The sequence below is a fragment of the Nannobrachium achirus genome (assembly GCF_963921795.1).
Source record: "Nannobrachium achirus genome assembly, chromosome: 14".
Lineage (NCBI taxonomy): Eukaryota > Metazoa > Chordata > Actinopteri > Myctophiformes > Myctophidae > Nannobrachium > Nannobrachium achirus.
The window spans coordinates 27,393,554-27,419,542 of record NC_137821.1 but is presented as its reverse complement, the minus strand read 5'-3'; the positions used below and the strand labels follow the sequence as shown (position 1 = coordinate 27,419,542).

Below are 25,989 nucleotides of genomic sequence, written 5' to 3'. Positions count from 1 at the left end.
TATCTCTCTCTGTCGCCCTCCATTTTCTCCTCCTCCTGTGTCTGTTTCTTACACTTTCTCCACCTCTACTAAAGCTAAGACAATAGCTTGAGGCTTGTTCATAAAAAAAAAGCGCTACAGCTCTGAAATAATATAAATAATTATGAAAAAACAGGCACAGAAGACAGCTTAAGGGTCTTTACATTTGTAACACACACACATACACACACACAGGCAGACAGACAGACAGACAGACAGACAGACAGACACGTAGCAACACACACACACACACACACACACACACACACACACACACACACACACACACACACACACACACACACACACACACACACACACACACACACACACACACACACACACACACACAGGCAGACAGACAGACAGACACGTAGCAACAGATGAACAGTGGCCAATATGCGTGGGAGGTATCAAGGTATTACAATATACTAGGGGATTTAGGAATCCTGATGGTATATGATGATGGAATAATATAGATAACTAGTCCAAAGTGCACTGCCAAACTATATGCACTCGGTATGCATTCGTTTAAGTTTTGGACAGGTGCGCTGCTGATTTCATCCCGTTGGTGTATGGTGTGTGTGTGTGACAACCAGGTCAGTTGGCGTGTCAATGTGTGTGTAGAGATGATATCCAAAGCGGTCTGCCACTCTTAAAACACGTGCCCTAAATGAAAGTTTTTTATACGTTTGTAGCGTCTGCCTGCTTTGCTGTTCAATGCTCCAGTTCAATTTCTCAACCCATTGGGCAAAGAAAAATCAAACCTCGGTTCGAAGTGAAGCGGTGAACTTTCATTGCTGATCTATACATTCTTCCAATTCTGAATGATTTTATCTTGAGGGCCGAATTGTCATGTGAAGCTTGACCAATCCTCAATTCTGGTGTCATTGGACATTTTTAATCATCCAATCATCAGACCGGGACGGACGTTACACACATATTTTGGATGTACAGGACAGATAAAACCTGTTCATTCTGGACTGAAATGACCATATATGGACATGAACGGGACACACACGGGACACACATGTACGGGACAGTTAAACCTGTTCATTCTGGACTGAAATGACCATATATGGACATGAACGGGACACACAAAGCTTGGAAGCGGCTTTCACCGCTTCAAAAATAAGGATTAGACTGACTGACGGACAGAGGTTTCCTTATTGCGACCGAAGGTCGCAGTTTACCATGGGAAACGTCACAGCTTGTCCGCGTGTAGACATGTACATGTGTCTATGGGATTGCTGTTCTGACATCAAGCTCTGATGTCACTGTGATGTCAGGGGAACCACCCTACCAGAAATGGTTTGCCGCTCTGATATCACGCCCTGGCTTCTCTGTGATGTCACAATAACAGAATCCCTTTTATGCCCATATATGGAGTTCCCTGACGTCCACATCCCTACATCTGTGATGCCAGGGGAACAAATCCCTATATGGAGATCCCTGATGTCCACATCCCTGATGTCCACATCACTGTGCTTGTCACCCTGAGGCGTCTTCCTAGTATACAATAGGATATTGTCACATAACGTTATCTTGAGATCACTTCTTCCGACTGCAAAAGCAGTTTATTTGCAACGTGATTTCATACAACTGCCAGTCTGCCACCACCACCCACACATCATCTCCATTCAGCCCGTTCAGTGTCGTATCCGCCGCGGCAACAAGTGTCATCGAGTGGTCCTCCAGCAAGGTATATGGAAGATGGCTGCTTTTTTCTATCTATGTGGGCCATAAACCCAGCAGCTCCAAGTAGCCTAATTGCATATTACAGACAGCAATGTATGCTAGACATTGTAGCTGTACATATTGTACATGCTACAATGACTTCTATCACCACCAGCTCAGCTATTACATGTATTTGTTTGATTGTTTTGTTTGTTCACTTATTTAAACATTAATATGACAACATACCATATACTCCAGTGAAATGTCAGGAAGGTGTGAAAAAATTGGATACCACCCAAGCCTAGCGGCCAGTATTTAAGTTCACGCGTGTGCACGCAAAAAAAGGCACATGCTAATGCACACGCGGACAGCTGCTCTGTCGCCTGTGAACGCTGGCAAACGTTTACACTCGAGGGCAAGCTTTTGTTTACCCTTTTCCACTGTCAACTGTGGCTCAGTTGGCAACGGCTGAAAAGCAGTGTAACCAACTCTATCAGTCCAAAGGCCACATCTCCGGTCCCCAACAGTCTTCTGCCCTGGAGGGGGGCCCCCCGGTCTTTATAAATGGAGCCTTTCTTGAGCACAGCCACCAAGAAAAACGTTTTCACAATCTTCATTCCAACGACAGTCATCGGGATGACATAGTTGAACTCCCAACGATCGTGTGCTTTAGTATTCTCAGCAGTGTTGGAAAAAGTACTCAATTGTTTTACTTAAGTAAAAGTATCAATACTGCAATGTAGAAATACTCTGTTAGGCTGCCCTCAGACCAAAATACCTACGAGAGTGGAATCCGCGTTCCGCCAATGCATTTCAATGAGAAGGCGGCGGTTTCATGTCAGTGGAGGATATCTGCGCTCCGCGCAGACCTTGCGTTTATGCTGGAGCAAAGAAATTCTCCCCGCAGATTCTGGTTTCCCCCCTCTGTCCAATCGGGTGAGTCGAAGGCGTAACATTCCGAGAATCAGGAAGGGACTGGGAGATGTTTTGTTTTGATCAAGAGTCTCATGCACCCAAACTCTTCTATTTTTAGCTTGTTGCATCTCCCCTTCCAATAAAGCAAGCCCTTAGGGTGCCCTCACACCAAAATACCTAGAGTGGAATCCGCCAATGCATTTCAATGAGAATGGAGCGTTTTTTGCAGAAATCCTCTACTGGCAAAAAAACGCTCCATTCTCATTGAAATGCATTGGCGGATTCCACTCTAGGTATTTTGGTGTGAGGGCACCCTTACAAGTAAAAGTCCAGAAATCAAAATGTACTTGAGTAAAAGTACAAAAGTATTGGCATCAAAATGTACTTAAAGTACCAAAAGTAAAAGTACAAAATTGTTTGAAAATAGCAGATCTACAAGCTCACAATGCATCGCATTGCGACACATTGTGAGCTTGTAGATCGGCTATTTTCAAACAGCTTAATATAAAATAGGGCTAAAGTGTTTTTTGTATGTTCTATAATATTATAATTTATATGTAAAAAGTAACTAGCGACTGAAGTTTTCAAATAATTGTATTGGAGTAAAAGTACCATATTTGTATCCGAGATGTAGTGGAGTAGAAGTATTGGAAATACTCAAATAAAGCAAAAATACCTCAAAACCGTACCTAAGTACAGAATTTGAGTAAATCTACTTCGTTATTTACACCACTGATTCTCTCACACAGCTAAATGGAGACATGCACATGAGAGTGGCAACCGGCAACCCTCTTTATTTATTTGGCTTTGTTTTTGTTTCTCAGCTTGTCAGTTGCTTTTCAAACGGCCATTTTTTCCCCCCCCGTTGCTGCCGGAATCGAGGATGAGACTTTCACCCCTAACCCATCATCTGTGACACTTCTCGTTTGCTTGTTTTGTTTTGACAGCCCTCCCCGTCTGATCTAAGAGGCTGAGTGGCATATTTCACTGCCGCAATCATGTTCATTTGAGTCACCCGCAATGTCCCCGTGGAAACGTGTCCCAACGACAAAGTGATAGTGCCGTTTGAAATGTGGAAAAGCCGGTATTCAAGCTGTTTTTAAGATGAACCTCATTAGTTCTAGTGCAGCGGAAGAGGTGATGCTTGGGACTTGTACCTAACACACCCACACTAATGCAAACATGCACACGCACACGCACACACACACACACACACACACACACACACACACACACACACACACACACACACACACACACACACCCATCAACATCATCCAAAGCACTTAATTTCTCTGGATTATTTTAATTATGTCCCCTGAGGTTTGTTGTTTTTCACTTCTGCGGTGACATTGTTTGCTTCCCAATCAAACCCCAGACACCCTCCACCCCTCTCCACCACCACCCGGGCTTCCATGTTTTTTCCCCCCCTTAATTATGAGGCTCTTCAAAGATGTAGACCCCGATATGTGATGAACTATGTGTGCACAATTTAGAATCAAAGTGCTCAAGTTTAGCACATATGGTTTAGTTGGAAGGCATTTTGAAATAATAAACCAGTGGAGAACAACAAATCGCCAACGTATCCGCATGTATCTCATGGCTAAAACAAGATGATTTACTGAAGGAATATAATGTGACATTAATGAGCACCGTGAAGCTGTGGCTTCCCATCAATTAATTTATATTAAACGTGGCAGCTGAGAGACAAAAGTTTGACCACAGAAATTATATTAATACACAGATAATCAGTGCTCATCTCAAACCGTTGACCCGGGGTCGGCGCTGAAAAAAATCAAATTGACCAGACCGCCACTCAGTTCCCTTAGCTACAGTACATCACCATAATAATAAAACTCATGGCATCTTGCATTGAATCAATAGCGACAGCATTATTATCGTATTTCTTTGCCCTCTTTTTTTTATGCGCTTATCAAAGGTCATTGCCAGTAATGATACTGCAATAAAGCTAACGTACTGTATCAGCCATTAAACTCATGGGATCATCAGTATCTGTTCAAAGCTGGAACATCGAGGATACTTTAACCTCTGATGGATTCTCTATCTCTCACATCTATCTTTTTTTTTTACCCAGTCATCGCCTTCTTTATTTTGAAGCATGACGCCGACATGCCACTCACATGCTCTACTCTGATCTGCTAGGATTTGGCATCCAAATGGCAAGGCTTGGCCTGGCAGTTTGCCGGTAGACCTGGCTTTGTGGATTCTTTCCTCTGGTGTTTGAACTTTGCCGGAACGCTTGTGAATCTTATCACTCTGTCGAGTGGAGGACATGTGGGAAATGTCACATAATGTTTCTCAATGTTGAGAGCTCGTGCCGGAAAATGATCTGCGGCCTATAAAACTCACTGAAACGCATCATAACGCATCGTTTTATGTCAGCTTGTGGCAATATTCCTGCGCAAGCTTCTGACTTGGAACACGGCGGGAAGTATTATATCACATTTTCATGTCCTCACAGTAGAACAATCGGATTCACGTTAAATATTGACAAGTTACCCTTTGCATAACAGTTGAGTTGTTAAAGTTTAGCTTTGTCTGCATTACACAGTCCAGGAAACATGGTATTCTGACCTTGGTGTTGATTGTTGGCTGATGATTTTAGTGTTTGCTTGATATTAGGCAATATACCAATATTATATTGATATATTGTGAGATGATATAATTTGAGATTATGGATAGGCCTATCGTAGTAACGTGATATGGTATACAGTTGAGTGTTGTCTTTTCCTGTTTTTAATCACTTAAGACCTATTTTATACCTTCAAAAAGAATGTTAAGAAATTGCAGAAATAGCTGAACTACAATCTGAAAATCGTCACATCAAAATATAGTCACAAAATGATATATTATCATCTCAATTTAGATATTACCATCCTGAAACACAGCACATTCAACATGTTTTCTCTGTGCTGCTGTGTAAGAGATGTGCCACACACTGAAAAGCCCTTTCAAACAGCAACATTTCGCTCCTCCTGGCTTTTTATTTGATATTCCTCCTTCAGCGTTCCATAAAATTAACGAGCCGTGAAAGGTCACTTTGGCTTGGCTTGGTGGTGACAACAGGATCATAGCTTTCCAGATTACAGTATCTCATTACTCCCATCGCTCAGAAATCGCTACTCGATTGTATTTTTCATTACTTCTCTGTAGATTCTCCATCATAATAAAGATGAAATGTGTTTGTACTATTGAATTATTATTAGGCTATTAGAGAACGAGGGTAGAACTGCAGAAACAACAGCCTACAGTATCTTCCCAGGATTATGTATACAACCCACAACCTGCTCAGTGTCATTAGTGCCTTCACGCGCAGAGCTCAGTGCCTTGCTCAGTGAACCGAGGAACATTCACAGGACCTCTGCACTTGCCGAGCCAGGTCCAGTTGTCATCTGGCGCGAGGAGCTGCAGCATACCGAGCTAGCTTGCCTGTAGCAGCCTGAGAAAACACAGGGCCCGGGAACAGGAGCGTCACAAGGGGTGGAAAGTGGGACTGAGTTACTAGGGCCCAAGGTGGAGCCTCCCCTTAATTATTTAATACTTTAGCTATTGAAACATAGCAGATATACAAGTTCACAGCGCAGCACCGAGTGCCGCACTGCGAGCTTGTAGATCTGCTATTTTTGAAAAGTCGTGAAAATCTTTGAATAATATGCATGTTTTAAGCGAACATTTGTAACTAAAATGTTGCTTCTGGGGGGGTCCCTGGAACTAAATATTTTGAGATGGGGCTCCGTGACCAAATACATATCATTTTGGGGGTCCTTCACATGAAGGAGTTTGAGCACCACAGACATAGGCCTACTGTAGAAACATAGGTGAGCTGTGAGCTTGTATATCTGCTATTTTTCAATAGTTAAAGCACAAAATGTGAGTGAATACTTGCACCCAGGGCCTAGAATTTGGTGCGACACCCTTGCCCAGGAATGTGTCACTTCTCATGGCCTGACAACTGGCATTCATCGGAAATGGCTTGGCACTGCCTTGCCATAAAATTAGAGTCTGTTTATATATACAATGTCGAATTCCCTGGAATGATTTGCTACATAATCCATCTGCACTCCTACGGAAACGAATATGAGGCAAGCTTTTCCGCTCCGTGGTCGAGGGCAAAGACAATTATGTGAAGTTTGCTCTATAAAGGAAATATGACAGGCCCATGGACAGTGTAATTCCCTCTTGAATAGAGCCAGTCAAACACGTTTCATATTTAATTTTCCATCACGCTTTTTTTGCCATCCACAGATTTTGATTGCTGCTAAAAGTAGTGGAAAGGCAGCGGCTTTGCAGATTGCCATCTGTATGTTTTACCATCGTGGTATTTTCTTTTCCATCATATTGTAAAAAAAATTAAAATTACATGTGGTAAAATCATCAGAATCATACGCAATCTTGCTCTGCGACTATCTGCACATTGGCAGTACGCTGACATGGCTGAAGAATATTTGTTATCACTTTTGCCATTTGAATCATCTTTTCAAGTCCATGCAGCCCCAGTGTGATAACTGTTGGCCATTTTGCAGCAGCACTGCCATTTAATGAATCGTTCCGTTGCCTTGTGGATAACAGGATGAACAAATGCATTTCTGTGTTAGTGGCTGCCACCGCCTATCCTATCAGATAATTAACTTTTTGCAAATACACAGCGCCGACTACCAAACAGAGCAAGCCTGCACAATTAGAATGACTTATCTGTGTTCTCCCCTTTTCCCAGACAACGAATGGAAAACAAACAAGACAAACAAAATCCAAATTTCATATTGTTTGCTCAACTGGGTTTTCTCAAACCGCCACGTAGCGGCTGGGCTAACGGCTTTGGCATTCATACACAAATGAACAAGTAATGAGCGAGCGGAAATGAAAATGAAGTTTCACTGGAAGTGAAGCGTCCATATAACTTGGACAACATTTAACCCCCCCCCCCCCCCCCCCGCCAGCCAAGATATTAGAAATGGCCAACAGGAGGTCAAGTGTATCCCACCCTCACCCCCACCCCTTCCCATCCAGTCTTTTTTTCCCCTTTTTCTTTTTTCAAATTGTAATCATGCAGACAGCGGCACAATTGAATATTTATACGCATCCCACTGTTGGGCTTCCACCGCGACCGAGAGACTCGCTTTCATGTGTCTGATTTGCCACAGCGGCGATCCTGTTCACCCTTTTTAAAGCGTTGGAGGCCGTTTGAACAAAGCCATCTGTTTTTTTGTGAGGCCGTTTTTATGAAGTGACAAACTGGATCCCTCTACCTCGCTAATGTGTCCCACAGGGGATGGTGGGGTGGCGATAGCCTGTCTGTCTGGGAGGGTGGGGAGGGAGGCAGAGAGAGAGAGAGAGAGAGAGAGAGAGAGAGAGCGCGAGAGAGCAAGGTACAAGCTTCTGCAAACACTGCCGTGGAAGAGGCCACTGCGCTAGTGTTGCCGTCATTGTATAAGTCACAGATTTGGTCTTTCTACCGTTTTTTTGTTGGTTTGTTCTTGTTTTTGACAAACAACAACACAGAGAAGCTTTCATTCAGGACCATTTGTGGTAAATTTGATGCATGCACTAAATTGTCCAGCACCGTTATATAGTGCTTCATTTTCATTTAATGGAACCTTCCAGAATTTCTATTGTCCTCCTCAAAAGAGCCTAGACCCCAAAGTTATTAATGTCATCCTTTCCTTTACCGCAATGTTCCCTCCATCTTGCCGCAATATTCTCACACCTGTGTGGGTGCACACGTGCGTGCATTTCAATGTGCATAGTAAAGTAACTTGTGCTTATGTTCATTCTTTTTTCTTCTATTTCCGCTTTTTTCCCCCTCTCTCCCCACAATCTTTTCAGAGAAGCTTCTAGTGCATTGAATCTGGGACAAGAGCATTAGCCATTCTTTTTGAAGCTGTTGCTGTTTGTCTGCATAGAGCGCCTTTAGTATTGCAGCCCATGGCCAGGAGCTAAGACCTTGCATTGCCATGCCACCAAGCATAAGTAATAGACACTGACTGAGGTTCACCATGTCCCATTGGATATCCATCCGGGTGAATATTTTTGATAAGGAACAAAGAAGTAAGGACACTGGAGAGTTATGCCGTCATATATGATTGACCTTAGAGGCATTAAAGGCACACACTTCTTTTTTTTTGTGGTGCCTTTGGACTCGTCAAGTGATGATACTGTACATAAAACAGTCACACAGTCACAATCACTCATACACTGCCATACACGTCTCAGCACGTCTATTTTCTCAGCGCGTCATTTTTCTTCTTCGAGTGGTTAGTGGTTTGTTTAAATATTCTTGCCAGGGTTAAAGGCAAAAAATATATATATAAAAAAATATAATAAACAATCTACAAGATGACCACACGTTGTGAGCTTGTACATCAGTTATTTTGACGCAACACTGACATATTTAACAGGGCTCAAGTGGTTGAGCGTTAAGGTTTCCAAGTGCCATTAAGCAGCATTCTGGTATATTCTATTGAATTACTTTTACATAATGACTGTCATGCATTTTGCCTAGAGAGCATATTTAGGCAGTTGGGAAAGCGGGGGGTGTGGTGGGTGGGGACTTGTATTATGAAGTTCATTATGTGTGACAAGCAGAGCAATGTTGATGGAAGAGCGGGTCCCCGTCACCATACTGCATTAGAACCTCCGCAGCAAATTAATGTACTATTCCTGATCCAGTAATTAACAATCATTCGGGGGCCATATCCCTTTTCAAGTAATCACTAATTGCAATAAGAATTTCAGTTTCCATTTAAGGCAAGATTACCGATGAGCATGCAATGCAAATCAGCAAACGGTTCTAATTAAGCCCCCCCCACCTCTCTCTCTTTCTCTCTCTCTCTCTCTCTCTCTCTCTCTCTCTCTCTCTCTCTCTGTCTCTCTCTGTCTCTCTTTCTTTCTAACACACACACACACACACACACACACACACACACACACACACACACACACACACACACACACACACACACACACACGCTGTCTCTGTCTCTATGCCTGTGTCTCTCTCTCTCTCTCTCTCTCTCTCTCTCTCTCTCTCTCTCTCTCTCTCTCTCTCTCTCTCTCTCTCTCTCGCTACCTTTGTGGCTCCTTTGTGAGTGCACACAATGTGGAGTTTGTTTCCCTGCCATCACAAAAGACACGTTTTTATCACAATGGCCCAGATAGAAAGCTGTTTGTGCCTTCAAGAAAACGCTTTAGGGTTATATGTCTTATTGCATGCTTGTTTTCCGCCCCCTGTTTAGTGTGTGTGTGTGTGTGTGTGTGTGTGTGTGTGTGTGTGTGTGTGTGTGTGTGTGTGTGTGTGTGTGTGTGTGTGTGTGTGTGTGTGTGTGTGTGTGTGTGTGTGTGTGTGTGTGTGAGTGAGTGTGTGAGAGAGAGAGTGATTATGCGACAGCTTCACAGTATCACGACCCATTTGTACTTTATCTGTCAAGCGGCCAGATGTTCACAAACATTGCACATCCACGCACGCACACAGACACACGTACACTCTCACACCCTTGCTGCACCGGGGACCTGTATGGACTCTCACCCCACCACCACCACCCCCAAAACACACCACCCGCTGCCACCCGCTTTGGTTCCTCAGCCGCAGCTGTGATAGATCATCAATACCTCAGAACTGATATGCCGCCGTGCAAAAAGATGTCAAATTAGGTTAATGGCATCTTTAAATGCTCCTTTCTACCACCCTGTATGTCCAAAGTGGAGCGGGTATTTGTCAGGCCTGCCGCCCAACGTGTTAGGATTAATTATCGCCCTCCGCAACCCCATCTCAAACCAGCCAAGTTTAAGATTCAGAGAGGAAATGGACCCTTTCATGCAAATGAAATTGAATATGTCAGTCAGTATAATTGTGAAAACCGAGCCCGTTCTGGACTGGTCCCTGCGTGGAATGGAGGTACTGACTGAAACTCGGGTTTATTAACGCTCCTTCTTCCATTCTCCGATTTGTGATCTTTAAAGGCGTTCGCTGCTCACTTATGGAGCCTGGATATTTAACGGCAACATGGGCAAGCATAGTATGCTATCTACAGTGTTTAGATGCCTTGTTGTCTCTCCTTTGATTCCATTTATCATGTGTATGTTGAGATCGTATATGCTTCCAGAGTACTAACAACTGATTTGCTTAGGAGCATTAAACACACAGTGGCAGCAGTTTGTGTCTGTGTTTCAAGTGAATCTCCCAGAATTCACTACACCAAATCCTGATCCTAACCTTTGAGCCAAACATGACCACACCACCACCACTCAGTGTAAACACTACAGTGTTTTGTAATGGTAGTGCTGTAACTACGGTGGGCTGTCAAGGGCGAAACTGGGAAACACTGTACATGTGTATGTATAAAAAAGAGAAAATGTTATATGATCACCCATACAAAAACATGCTCCCTGCCCTGGACTCACACGCGTTTAGTCAATCACCACGTTGTTAGTATGGTGTGTCTATCCACAATTAAATCCGACTGCTCTGGTGTGCTACTTCCCTTTCAGTAACACTGAACGGGAACAGGGTTGACCCCTGCAGAACGTAGGGAAAGGTCCATGTCACAAACTAGCTCTGGTCCATAGCGTTAGTGGAGTTCTCCCTAACACTATGTTCGTCTACCTCCGTCTCTCCTTGGCAAAACCGGAAAACACCACCATCTGGTTAGAGCAGTGGTGGCTGAGTGGTTAGTGTCCACACCTAGGACTCCGGAGGCCCCAGAGGTCGCAGGTACGATTCCCCACTCCAGCTACCACTGCTCCCCTTCCCCCTTGCGCCCCTTGTGGGCATCACTGAGTTGAGTTCAGCTGGGTCAAAGCTGATAAAAAAAGCAGCTGGGTTGGGCTGCGATATCTGAATTTCCCCCGCGGGAGGAGTAGGTATTCATTATTTCATTATTATGATTATCATTATCATTATCATTATTATTTCATTATCATTGGTCCGAAAATAACAAAAACAGTTTCGCCCCTCACCACGCCAAAGGTATCAGTGCACAGTTGAAAGCTTACTCTACTTAGTGGACGGAGTCTGGGCCCCCCACCACCACACACTTAAAATACATTTCTAGGGAAAAATGAAAAATATTCCACCGGATGGAGACTCCATTCCCTCTAGTTTTTCACTATTTGTCCTCGCCATCTAACTCACGCTAACTCACTACTACAGGTCAGAAGACCGAAATGCACGGCATTAACAGAGCATTCATCTCAATGGGTGTTATTCAGCTGTGACGTTGGAAGAGCTGTTTCGTAAAAAAACAGTCTTCAACCAGGAAGAGTGTCTCCGTCAGGTGGTTTATTTTTCATTTCGCCCTAGAAATGTTTTTTAAGTGCGTGGTGGGGGGCCCAGACTGCATCCACTAAGTAGAGTAAGCTTTCAACTGTCCACTGTCCACGGTTTGGTGAGGGGCGAAACAGTTTTTTTAATTTTCAGACCAGACGGCTGTGTTTTCCGGTTTTGCCAAGGAGATACGGAGGTAGAGGAACATAGCGTTAGGGAGATTTCCACTAACGCTATGGACCAGAGCTAATCACAAACCTTTTTAGCTAGTGTCAAGCTTTACACTTTTCATTTGTTTGCTGCCTGGTCACTGTAATAATTCAGTAGAGAGTGACACATTTGTACAAGCGTTTGGGACAGTTCCTCATTTTCACTTTACCTTTTTTTTCCACCCCATCTCCTTATATGGGTCTTCTCTCTAATTGCTCACTGTAGGACAGACACAGTACCATTTTTGTCTATTTGCTCTGTGCCTCAGAGTCAGAGAATTGCTCATAATATCAGAGGGGATTTCAAGCTAATGCAAACTGCAGCCTTTCTCTTCCAGGAAGGTTAGCGTGCTAAAATAGAAGCCACAGATTGTTACTGAACATAAAAATAAAAAATATAGACATCTTGAAATCTTCGCTGATTATGTCATCCGGTAGGTGTATGTATATTTGAGCTATCCACAGCCCACCTCTGAGACACTGAGTGAGAATACAGAAATGGTATGGCCCTATAGTGAGCACTGTTGAGGACCCACATTATACATATACAGTACAGATATATGCATCTACAGTATATGGGTCTATACGGTATATGGGTATATATATGACTTCATAAGGTAACATTGTATTAACTATTTTTGTTGTTGTTGTTATTATGATTTTTGTTATGTGGTCTTAATCATAAGGTGTTCTTTCAATCACAAGATCTGAATCTGAGTTGGCTAAAGTATTCGCTTATCTGCGGTGGGAAATTGGAGTAGCTGACAGCCAGTTTAAAAACAAGGCATTGCTTATTCATTTATTTTAAATATGGCTATGGAAATGACATTTGAGCCGTTCATAAGCTTGCACTGGCCACGCATTTCTGGGCATAAATAATGTCATTGGATCTCCACGTGCAAATTCATTCCTTTTTTCAAACCTTTTTTTTTTTTTGCTGTAATATTGTTGGGGCAAAACAGATACCCTAATCAGCTTTGCCCTACCTCAAGCCAGATGCAAAGCCTACAAATAAAAGGATGTTTGTCAGCGCCGGGACCAAAATGAGGGTATGATGGTGATATCAGCGGCCACGTCTGTGAAAACACCATTACCGCCATGTCACGCCTCAATCACTCCCATTGTGAAATGACTCGCCCCCCCCCCCTTCCCTCCCCCTCCCCCCGCCCTTGCCTCACCTCCATCGCTGATCTCCCGGTTGCGTCGTCGCAGTCTATCACAGCTGATGCGGGGAGAGAGACGCACTGAGCCGTAATGGATGGCCCCGGAGCGAAAACAGACCCAACAGCATATCAATTACCCATCAGCTCCCTCACGGCGAAAGATGCCAACATGCGCCACTCCCCCCGCAGGCCAAGTCAACGAGATAAGGTCCAAATGCAGATATAATGGCGTTTCTTTTTTTTTTTTGCCACTTACAAATTACAAAGTGTCGACGACTGGCATGCACCTGTCAGATCTGTCAGCGTGCGAGCGGGGGAGAAAGGGAGAGATTCGGAGAGGAATGTGCACGTGCGTGCACGTCTGTGTTGTGTTCCCAACGTGAGAGTGTGCGCACGTGCACGTCCCGAGGTGCTCAGGTGATTTTTTCCCAGACTCATTTGCCCAGTAGAAGAAGCTGCTTGCCTGTTTATCTGTCCACCCTTTTGATTGCCAGCCACACAGCTTGTGACTCCGCTCTGCAAAATCCTGCAGGTTAATTCGTCCCTTGTGCTCAGTGCCACTGGGTAGTACAATTTGGGAGGTGGGATCAGTCCACAGACACACACGCACGCACGCACACACGCACGCACGCACACACACACACACACACACACACACACACACACACACACACACACACACACACCCACCCTCAGACACACACGCCCTCACACATACACACACAGAACGAAATGAGGTGATTCAGACAGTTGGTATTATTGCAGCTGTGCGGGCCCTAATGGTCTGCTGAAGTGATTGATAAAACAGTTGCTTCGCATGGTGACAGATGGGCTTGTGCCACCCAATGAACCTGGAACTTCAGCTTCGCAAGATGACTTCCAAAAACGTTGTGGTGTCTGTCTCAGGACCACTGGCGATATTTCTGTAGAAGTGATGGTGGTGGCCTCACAACGTTGCCGATATAATGACACTGTGTAGGCTAGATCTGGTCACATGTTTACATCAATCACTTTTGTGTCATTCTTTTGAATGACATCGAATGCTTTGTACATAATATCTCCAGTTTTAGCAGACCTCCAGTTCTCTGCGATTTTGTTCCAGTTACTGTATGTACTGTAGTATAACAAATTAAAGCTGCCGCTCCACATTAAATTTTGACTCTGGAGGCATAAAGCTGTCCAATCCCAGATTATGGTTCATAAAGTAGCTGAAGATCTGAAATGTATTTTTTGGACCTAATCATTCAATGCTTTATTAACCAACAGTAGCATTTTGCAATCCAATTATTTTGACAGAGACAGAGCCAATGTAAAGATCACAGAACAGAGATATTTCTCCACTTTCTAGGCACTAATTTCATCATTCATTATTTCCCTATATTTTGTTCCGGGTGGTTAAGGAACATTATTTCATTAGAAGGGGAGGATGGATTTTTATCAAAGAACAAGCTCAACCAAGCTATGCTTGCAATACCTTACAAAAGAGAATTCCGGATGGTAGGGAATTAGGGAATGGCAGTGGCTCAGGAGGTAGGACGGCCTTTTTGGGAACCGGAATGCTCCAACAGGTCCTAATACTGTAGTTAGGATGGGTCAAATTCAGAGGACCACCAGTCAAATGTGCAAATGTTATTGGCCAATACGCTAACAACTAAAGGGGGACACTTTTAATTTATTATTTGACAATTTGACTTCATGTCAAATGCCTAATTCCATCAACCCGGGAATGTACGGCTCCACACGCTGTTGTAGTAATAACAGCATGGGCAAATGCTCTTGTCTATAGCATAAAACCTCTATACAGGATGGGGATGCTATGGTTAGACAAAGAAAACACTGTTTTCCTTGTGTATTCACTCTCGCTCCAATCGCCTGCATTTTTTACATTTCTTTCCTCTTTGCCTTTACACTTGACTTGTCATGATGAATCGAGGGACCAATTAGGGCCTCTCGAACACTCGCTTGGCCTATCAGAGCATTGCAAGGGCCATATGGGTGCGTGTCTCATTTGCGCGGGACACAACCAACTACAGTAGGTGGTTTTCTAGGAAGCAGCGATGTGTTTCTACCAGTGGAAGAGACCCTCAGATTTTGGACATAAGAAAAAGTGAGAATACCATATTGTGAAAACACTTTGTTACAAGTGAAAGTCAAAATCTTACTTAATTAAGTACAGAAAGTATGCTCAAACTAATATTTAAAGCTGTCAAATGTCAAATAAATATAATGGAGTAAAAAGTACAACATTTGATTCTGAGATGTAGTGGTGTAGAAGTATAAAGTATCAATAAATGGACATAGTTGAGTAACATAAACAAAGATACCTTGACATTGAACAGTACTAGAGTAAATGTTACTTTGTTAATGTTACTTTACACCATTGGTTTCTACAAGCCATGCTGCAGGCCTGCAATGAGTCATGATAGCAACAGTAACAGTGGCGGCCACAGCCTCTAGGGGGCGCCAGGGGCCAATTGGAAAGGAGATAAAAGGAGATATAAAAAAAGATAATCATAAATAATGTATATGCACATGCATTATACATCTAATTTACAGCAATCTCACAATAGAGCCGTAGCCAGAGGCTATGGCTATTTGGGGGTCCTTGGCATGGAAACGTTTGGGAACCCCTGTTGAAGTAGGACTCGACGGCAATACAAATATGGAGCTGATTTGAAGCTTTGTTCACTGTGAGAGAGAGAGGGTGGGTGGGGGGGGGGGGGTGAGGGAGAGAGGGTGAGGGAGGGAGAGAGAGAGAGGGTGAGAGAAAGAGAGAGAGAGAGAGCAGTGGCGTCAGTTCAGCAAAAGCTAGGGTATGGCAAAGATGGGAGTCATCATGGAGAAGAGGCATTACATTTTGTATAACACGGTTCTATTGTGAAAATAGCAGATCGACATGCTCGCTCATTAGATCGGCTATTTTCACAATTTCTGAAACAATTAACAATAATGCATTGCACCTGTGCAGCTGACCTGCGGAACCTGTGAATATACCATTTTGTCAAGATGGGGAGAATACAATTGTGGAGAATATAATTATAATAGCTTGTTAAAGAGGCATTTTGTTACTTTTTTTGTATTTGTAGTTATTTTACTGTAATTTAACAACATAATAACCAGCACAGATAGACAAAAATGGATTCATGGATTTATATTTATTTATATTTATTTATAACTTTTATTCCCCCCCCCCCCCCCTTGGACCCAGGGTATGGCAGCTGCATATCCCTGCCATACCCAATTGACGCCCCTGAGAGAGAGGAAAACATAAGCATCAATCTGCAACAGCCTTCTGTTTCCCCAGTAATGGTTTGTTAAATGATAGCCTCTGTCATTAGACAAATTGAGGGGCCACAACAAGATTCATGTCCAGTAGAGGAGCATACATGCATTTAGACAATGTGATGCCAAACAGCTTGCCGGGATGCAAGGGCGTCACAAGGGGTAGGAAAGTGGGACTGAGTTACCAGGGCCCAAGGTGGTGGAGGGGCCCTAGTAACTTTAGCTATTGAAAAATAGCAGATATACAAGCTCACAGCGCGGTACCGAGTGCCGCGCTGTGAGCTTGTATATCTGCTATTTTTGAAAAGTCGTGAAAATGTGCGCAAATCATTGAATATATGTATCTTTTAACTGTACATTTTGTAACTCAAATTTTGCTTCTGGGGGGTCCCTGGAACTAAATATTTTGAGATGGGGGTCTGTGGCCAAATACATATCATCTTCGGGGTCCTTCACATGAAAACATCTGAGCACCACTGACATAGAAACATAAGTTTCTTGCACACATTTTCACGATTTTTCAAAAATAGCAGATCTACAAGCTTGCAGCGCGGCACTCGGTGCCGCGCTGTGAGCTTGTATATCTGCTATTTTTCAATAGTTAACATTCATGGGGGGCCCGCAGTGAATCCTTGTACCCAGGGCCCAGAGTTTGGTGTGACGCCCCTGCCGGGATGGATGGCGTTCAGAGACTGAATGAAACCTAGACAGAGCGAGCACGCTGGTTGCTCAGGATGTAACTCATATCCATCTGCTAAAAGGGAAAAGGTTACTATGTCACACTGCTGAGTGATGTGAACTTTAGCTGTGCTTTCCTCTCAATCTAGCTGTTCCTAAAGTTACATTGCAGCCGATTACTCTGCAGCAGTGTTATGAAAGCACTTCTAAAAAAAACACACACACAAAATAAAGTAGGTCACAAAGAAGTTCAGTAAATAACTGTAAACACAGATTTTTTTTCTTTTTTTTTTCTAAAGAACAATATTTTAGAATTATTCTAGGTATTGTTTTGATATCAGTTATATTTGACTTCTATTATGCTGGTTGTGGCCATTATAATTGAACAAATTAGACCAGGGGTATTCAACAGGGGGTCCGGGACCCCTAGGGGGTCCTCAGAGTTACTACAGGGGGTCCTCCAAATCTTCCAATCCTTTTTATATTAACAACTTGAACCCTAGTGTCCATATTCTGAGAACTGTAGCCAAAAATAGCAGATCTGCGAGGCTTTGTGAGCGCTGCGAGGCGTTGTGAGCTTGTAGATCGGCTATTTTCGGCAAAGAGGTTTGGTGAAGAGGGGAAAAAGAGCAGACTAAGTACAGAGTGAAAGGTCAAGTTTGTTAAGTATTGACGGTTCAAGTGGTTAAATATCTGAAAACACAAATTGACATGAATCCAAAATACACTGATGATTGTGCTGTGACTGTCAAACGATGAAACTATATGGAATCTATGAAAAGGTTGAGGGGGTCCCTGCTTCATCTCTCTCTCAACTAAGGGGTCCTTGGCCTGAAAACGTTGAAGACCCCTGAATTAGATGGTCAAAATCTTAATGACATACTGTAACTAGTCATATGTACATTGGCAGTGTTGCTAATCCACTGCAGCATGGTCTGACCATGGCTCCTGCACTGCAAGATCCTGAGCAGTGGCATTTCTGGCAGTTCTGGCACCCTAGGCACGATGTACTGTATAGCACACATGGCAAGTTTTTTAAAGACGGGAGACGGTCGCGGTCAGTCCTTGTCCCTTTGCACTTTTTGCCTTCACTGAGACGTATGGAAAGCTGAGAGGGAAGGTGTAGGAGGAGCACTTTGTGACCTTGTTTAGAAAAGTACTTAAAAAGTGTATTATTTTTGTTATCTCCAAGGCTACCTCTATACTTTTGTCTATTTTATTCCTCCCCTTTTCCTTTTCAAACTTATCAAAGCCACCAATGAAAACAGACATTATTCTTTTAAAAATGTAATTAAAAAATCAAACCTCGGTTCGAAGTGGAGCGGTGAATTTGAGCAGCTGTACCCTATGTGAGTGAGTGAGTAAACTGTGCCTGTGAGTGAGTGGTGAGTGTGCCTGGCCTGCACAAAACAGCGCCCCTCCTTTAACTAGTGTGTTGTGTGTGGCCACTCAAGGTATTGCCAGGCTACGGACATGGCCAGCCAGCCACCCACCCAGCCAGCCAGCCACCCAGCCACCCAGCCACCCACATACCCACGGACATACCTGTCTATTGGGAGCGCTTTCACCGCTCCAAAAAAGAAAAATCTCTATACTTTTGACTCCATTCTTTCTTCTATTTTCTCTTCTTTCTAAACTGCCCCAGTGGTGGCTTTGAACTTTTCATTGGGACATTTTCAACAGATGCAACATACTGGTGCACTCACCCACATTCCACAACTGCCAGTGGCATATACAAAATATCGTTGTTGTCGGGCAGAAACATTATACAGTAGCTCCATATTTTCATAAATTAAAGACCTAGTTCATTGTATAAGAGCGCCATGCAAAAGTAGCCGATCTACAAGCTTGTAGATCTGTATTTTTGTTGTGATTAAGTGTGTATGTGGGTTTTATAAATATTGAACCAATGAGTTCTCTCTTGATTAGATAAAAGTGTTACCCCGACCTGAAAATGTATTTTCTAGCCAGAGAGACAGGGAGAACCCTATTATTGAAGAAATGCTCTATAACAATGATTGATTGCTATTGAAATATCATTAACTATAACTATTTAATACTTAAATTAACAAGAAAATATTACTTAGAGCACATTTAACTTCACTGATATCTCAGCAGTATGACTGTACTTGAGAAAAAGTGAATTGCGGAAAGCAAAGTTTAAGAGGAGATACTTTAGAGGAAGAATTCCCTACTTAAAGTTGTTCTGAATAACCTTGTGAATAACCTCTTGAGGAAAACTCTGTCTATAGCTGAAGCTATTTATGGGTACTTTTCTGGGTAAGATAAAATGCTATTTGAACACGGCCCCTCAGATCTATGTCCTTTTACCCATGATTGCCGTCACTGATTGTCTGTTTCCACTCACACTATAAAGGCTGTGCAATCGCTTGTCTTGACCTCCAAAGACAATCCTCTTAACGGCAGCATGCTGAAATCTGCAACTTTGTTACTTTCTGGTCTGCAGAGCTTGATAAGAGAGATATATCGCTTGGTGTGCAATGCTTAGCACGGTCGCTAACTATGCTTTGTTATCTTTTCTCCCTCTGTCTCGCCCCTCTCTAGCACCACCAAAGTTTTTAAGAACCCCCAATGACCAAACGGGCGTGCAAGGAGGCGTGGCATCCTTCATCTGCCAAGCTTCGGGAGATCCACGGCCCAAGATTGTGTGGAACAAGAAGGGGAAGAAAGTCAGCAACCAGAGATTTGAGGTATTAGGTCTATTGTTCTGATGTAAAATGCTCGACAAAAATGAGAATGCCCCTGCTTTTGGCTGTTCCCCTCAACAGAATCCATCTCACTCACTTGCTTGCCCCTCACTGCCCACCGCGCATTTGCAGGTATAACCCGCCTGGATTCGAACCAGGGTGTCCCACATAGGAAACCACACCCAAAGGGTAAATCCACCTTGGCCAAAGGCGGTGGTGGAAAAAGTACTCTGATTTTTTTAAGTAAAAGTATCAATACTGCAGTGCAGAAACACTGTTACAAGTAAAAGTCCAGTAATCAAAATGTACTTGAGTAACAGTACAAAAGTATTGGCATCAAAATATACTTAAATTACCAAAAGTAAAAATACTCATTATGCAGAATGTCCTATTTCACAAGTTTTCAAAATGTATTAAAAAAAATATATATCTTTTGAAAATGGAAAATCTACAAGCTCACAATGCGTCGCTTCTGAGCTTGTAGATTGGCTATTTTCAAATAGCCGAAGAATATAGGAACAAAGTGGTTCATGCATGTTTTGTAATAATAATACAAATCTACAGTAACTAGTAACTAAAGTTTTCAAATAATTGTAGTGGAGTAAAAAGTATATTTGCCTCTGAGATGTAGTGGAGTAGAAGTAAAAGTACTGAATATTGAAAATAATCCAATAAATTTAAAAAAAAATCGTCAAATTTGTATCCTCAAAGTACTGTACATATACGTTGTTACTTTCTGCATATCTAGCCACCTGGATTCGAACCCCTGTCTGGGAAACCAAAAATCGACTGCTCAGCCAAAGGGGGAATCCCCACCTCTGGCCTCGGGAGATATTCAGCTTCTTGGCCTCTGGCAGGGCTACCCTTGAAGACAGGCACTTAGAATAATGGCTGCCAGGTGTTTAAACACGCATTAATGAGCAATCATCCAACAGAATTGTTGATCATCGAAAAGACAAAAAAAAAAAAAAAAGAAAGAAACAGATGCACTGGGATGCAGGAAAACTAAAAAAGTGACGTGACCCAGATTCCTACATTAGCATCAACGCTACATTCCCCAGCCCTAATGCAAAGTGAAAGTCGCTCTCTCCCGCTTCCAAAGATCCTTCTGCTTTGTGGCGTCTTTATCTCAATGCATGGTCTCCCTCTCCCTTATTTTTGGCTGAAGCTTTGATTTCTGGTCAGCTTTAATCTGCGCTCGGGCTCAATACCCATGAGAAATAACACATCATCCCAGAACACTGATAAGATTTCTATTAATTTCTGTGTCAGTCCTTGGGACTATCATTGTGTCAGCCCCCCCCCCCCAATACCCCCCACCCCCTCCTCTCTATATGCTATATTTGCTTGCTAGTGCACAGCAGCACAGGCTTATCAGGGCTCCGGGAGACCTTTTCCCGGGCCTCTCCGATGTGTCTCATGCCCAGAGAAATCTAATCTTATCAGAGTTCATCTCATTTTCACCGCTCAGCGCATTGAATGCTAAAACATTTTTTAATTCCCATGTTGCCTCACAGGAGGGCTCGCCGGCAGCCGCCTGCCATTGCCGTTTCGCTCGCATGTTACTTCATCTTCCTAACCAAAGCCTTTCAAGCCCTCTCTCGTTCGAGTTTCAACCACTTAACCCTATATAAAGTATACTGTTACTTAATTGACCGTAGTCCCCCATGGCTCTATACTAGGTCAAATGTTTTGATCAGTATCTACACCAAATATCTTTGCAGAAAAATAAATAAATATGACGTTTCCGCCTTGTGTTCGCCCCGGAATAGGGACGCTAGGGTTTATGTGGTTAATTGAGAAAGGGAGCTCTCATGATTCCCATCATCCACTGCCAACTTGAATGGCGATCGCTCCTGTAGCTTGGGCACTGATATGTTGAAATGTACTGTGAACTAACCTATGCATGGATATTATGAACTGTAAAAACCAAATGCCTATAGGCCTCTGCAGTGTTTGGGAGAGCGAGAGAGAGAGAGAGAGAGAGAGAGAGAGAGAAAGTGGTGTGTCTGGGTATGCTTTAGCATTGTGCATGTGCTGACATGTACTATATAGGTGTGCTTGGAGGTGCAGAGGTCTCGGGCCCTTCTTTATTGAAATCTACCTCTATGCTTAAAAGAGATTGAGTTATGATGACACAGGGCTTTCTAAAAGCAGTGAGTATACGACATGTAGCATGCAACGCTAGCTGTACAAGCTACAACAGACACCTGTTTGTCAGCATTTTATGTGTCGTCCGTCCAATACAGTCGGTCCTGTCCTTTTGTACCACAATTTCACCTCATGGTGCGGCAGTTGTCCCTAACCGTTTATCAAGCCACATTTAACTGTCTGTGCTTGTTCCTGTCCCATTGATAAGATTAAATGTCATGCATCTTCAAATAGTAGAATGTTAACTTTAAGAGTGGGCCAAATTCGGATTTGAATGTAGTCTAAGTTCTGATGTTAAAAGAAAACTTTCGACCACAATATTTTTTCCCATTCTCAAAGTTAGTTGGCTATACAGAGTATACATATATTGGTTATAACACACAAAGTCAGATAACACATTAGGTCCACTGCATTTACCAATATTTGTGAACACATGCTGTAACAGTTAACTAGCAGTCATTTACCTGTATTTTGTCCAATAGTTTTAACCCTACAGCACTGATCAGATGGGACTGATAACATAGAGAAAATACCTAAAATAGTAACAAATATTCTGTACTACTTTAGCTTTGACTATAAGCCATCCTATTGGCGATACATCAATAATTATATTTATGAAAAAAAATCACAAATGACCACGATATACACTAAGAATCGATATGAACTAGTCTAGCGGCTTTATATATTTTGGTCACAGAAAGCACATTGTGTCAATCACCATCAGTGTCATTAGCAAAACTATATATGTTGTCTCTGACTGGGAGTGAGTGTTGTTGCGCTGCGCAAGGTCCATCAACGGCGGCGAACAAAAAAACTCCTTTAACATATCTTGTTTTTCGCACCTGCAGGTGATTGAGTTTGATGACGGCTCTGGCTCAGTGCTAAGAATTCAGCCCTTGCGCACGCCCCGAGACGAAGCCATATATGAATGCGTCGCCTCCAACAGTGTTGGAGAGACGAGCGCAACCACCAGACTCACTGTTTTACGTGGTAGGTCACTCTCAGCAAAACCCAAAGCATACTAACATGTCCATTTCCTCTCAGATCCTCCAGCTAAACCAGGTAAGCTAAGACTTTTACTTGTTCTATGTCTGTCCTGTCTCTCTTTTCTTTTTCTTGTCTCACCTCCCCTCGCTCTTCGTACTACGTCATTTATGCCTGATTCATGCATACACAGCGAACACTGCAGATCCACAAGCTTGTCGCGCTGCGACGCATCGTGAGCTTGTAGATCTGCAGTCTTCGATGTGGAACGTGATGCGCAACCAAGTATAAATGAGGCATTAGGAACACTGACTGGTTGCACTCACGTTGTTATGCTAACGTGATGAGATTTACTCCATTAGACATTTAGCCGAATAAGTTTCCATTTCTAAGTGAATTAAGTCATTTGCATACTGATTTCTGACACAATAATTAAGATGCCAGTTAAATTATGCAAATAGGCACGCATTCCTGGCCTGCTGTATGTTAATGGAATCTGAGCAATATTATTCAAATCAGTAATTTTTCATCTATGCACTGTGCTTTTGATCTCAACTTGACCATCTATAAAATGTGGCCGTACTGTATGTCCTAATTGTGATACATGAGCTGGTCGGGTATTTTGGTAGATTAGTCACTCACACGTTATCTGGATACCTATTTCATACAATGACAAATGGCTGTTAATACCATGTACCTTTATTCTGCAGACGTGCATAATAACCCTGCTAGTAAAGGTCAGCTGCTTTGTTTACCTCCTGTAAGCGCTCAGGAAATCAGATCGCAAGTATAAAAGTTACTCAACAATGCTGCTTTAATATTGAGCTAAATCCTTTAAATTAAAGCAAAAGTTTATCACGACACGCGGACACGCGACGGCCCATTCGAATGCAAATGTGGCCGTGGCCCGGCGCTCAAAAAGGCAGTGTAGTATCTCTCTAAAACATGGCTTGTTTGGCCATGAATAGAGGAGAATGGCCTTTAAAAAAGAGGAGGGGGGGGGGGAAGCCTTGGGTTCCCTGAATGAGGTGTGTGCCATTATGTGCCGCAATTACACAACATGGCAAATGAGTTGGTATTGAGCGCGGCTTCCTTCACATAGAAAAGAGCTGGCTCTGCACGTCTCTGAAGCAGCTTGTCTGCCCCTCCAGCCCCCTCTGTTATCAGCCCATGAGACGACAAAGGGCCCCTCGCACCGTCTCTCCAGAGGACGACTGGGAGAGAAAAGGCACCATGTTCACTCCCAGGTCCCTCTCCTGTTTACTCCCAGCCACAATATGTGCGTGTATGCGTGAAAGAAAGGAGGAGACGTGCACGCTATTGCGTTTATGACAGTACACACGCGCGCACACACACACACACACACACACGTGCATACACACACGTGCGCGCGCAGGCGTGCCGATAGATAGGTGAGGGAAGAGTTGAATCAGCTTCACGGAAGCTGCTCCTCTCAGCACCACGGTGAGGCATTAGCATGTTTATTACCATTCCATCTCGCTCTCCCACTCTCTCTCCCATCCCATCAACGTATAGAGGGGGGAGCGGAGCCCTATCAGGGACAGGAAACAAGGGGGGAGAAAAATATTTTTTTTCAGCCATCAGGCCATAAAAGGGTGAGATTTCAAGTTCACACATTATGCATACAGTACATAAAAAAATATGGGCACTAACTGAAACGTTTTCCGAGTTCTTCGAGTTCTCTCTAATTTAACTAGCTCGTAATAAGTCCGACAAGCTGCATAAATCCAGAGTGTGGATGCATTTCAACCCTGTTTACTGTAGAGAAGTCAGCTTGGCCAAGCCTAATGTCTTATTCATTAATACTGCTGGGGCTGTGCCCAGGGCAAGGGTGACTTTGAACTTCAGGATCAACAGTGGTCTGACTCCCTGCAGCTGAAGGGCAATGCATGACCAGGGTATCCTTCTACAAGATTATGAAGCACACATTGTATATTCTAAGGGGCACTACAAAGTTAGTTTATTGTTCCAGAAACACACAGTATAGTACAACAAACTCTGCTACTTTTTCTTTTTGGAGTCAGATTGTTGGTGTTCAGCAAAAGCAGCATGCATGTCCCCCGTTCCCTTTGTAAATTAAAGTAATGTCAGAGTTGCACATGGCTGCAATAGAGAGATAAATAAATAAACAGTAATACACTCCGCCTTATACATATAAAGTGACTGTTCATTTAGTTCATTTGGGCTCCAATGGGCTGTGGTGAAGATAGCAAAGCATCTGCAGTGGGACGCGGGGCCCACCCCCCAGGGGGTGTGTGATGCCTAATTCAATGAAGGAAAAGCACATTGTTGTAATTGCCACACTATGAAGAGAGGCGACTAGAGGTGACGAATTCAAACTATTGGGGGGGACATTAGCATTCACGCGGGCCTGCAACTTGATGGGAAGCGCCATTAGTAATGAACTTCCAGGCTTAGAGAAGCGATTTACATGAAAGGCAAACCCCTGAGGCATAATGATGTTCTGAGTGGAATCTGCCCATCCACTGAATGGGGTACCAGTTGCCTTATTGTGCTTTTTTTCTTATTTTTCATCTACTCCGTTTTGATTAACTAGGGAATGACCTGACTCTTATGCGGCTGGTGTGTTTGAATTAAGGTCGTCTTGATTTGATGCGCGATTGAAAAGGATGGTCCTGTGGAATGAAGCAATGGGATATTATGCAGGTCATGGCTGGAAATGAGATTTGAGTGAATTGGCGCGTTTGATTTAATTCATGAATTTGCTTCGACAAGATAATCACAAGCAGAGCCTCTAAGACAATAAATCAGCCAGTTGACAATGCCAGCACTGTTAAAAACATCACCAAGAAACTGTCATCACATTGTTGTTGGGGTATTTGCCAAGTACATTTGCACATAGCTGGAATTTGTCCTCTGCGTTTAACCATCCTAACTATTAG

General features: G+C 43.2%; 1 protein-coding gene across 4 annotated transcripts in view; it reads left to right on the top strand.

Annotated features, from left to right (window-relative positions):
• Positions 1-25,989, top strand: part of LOC308297742 (receptor-type tyrosine-protein phosphatase delta) — a 221,035-nt gene that overhangs the window by 74,199 nt on the left and 120,847 nt on the right. For all 4 annotated transcript variants that reach the window (XM_080741304.1, XM_080741302.1, XM_080741303.1 and 1 more), the window contains exons 3-4: positions 19,788-19,933; positions 22,930-23,071. In XM_080741304.1, coding sequence (XP_080597430.1) covers positions 19,788-19,933; positions 22,930-23,071 — 288 coding nt within the window. The remainder of the gene's footprint in view (positions 1-19,787; positions 19,934-22,929; positions 23,072-25,989) is intronic.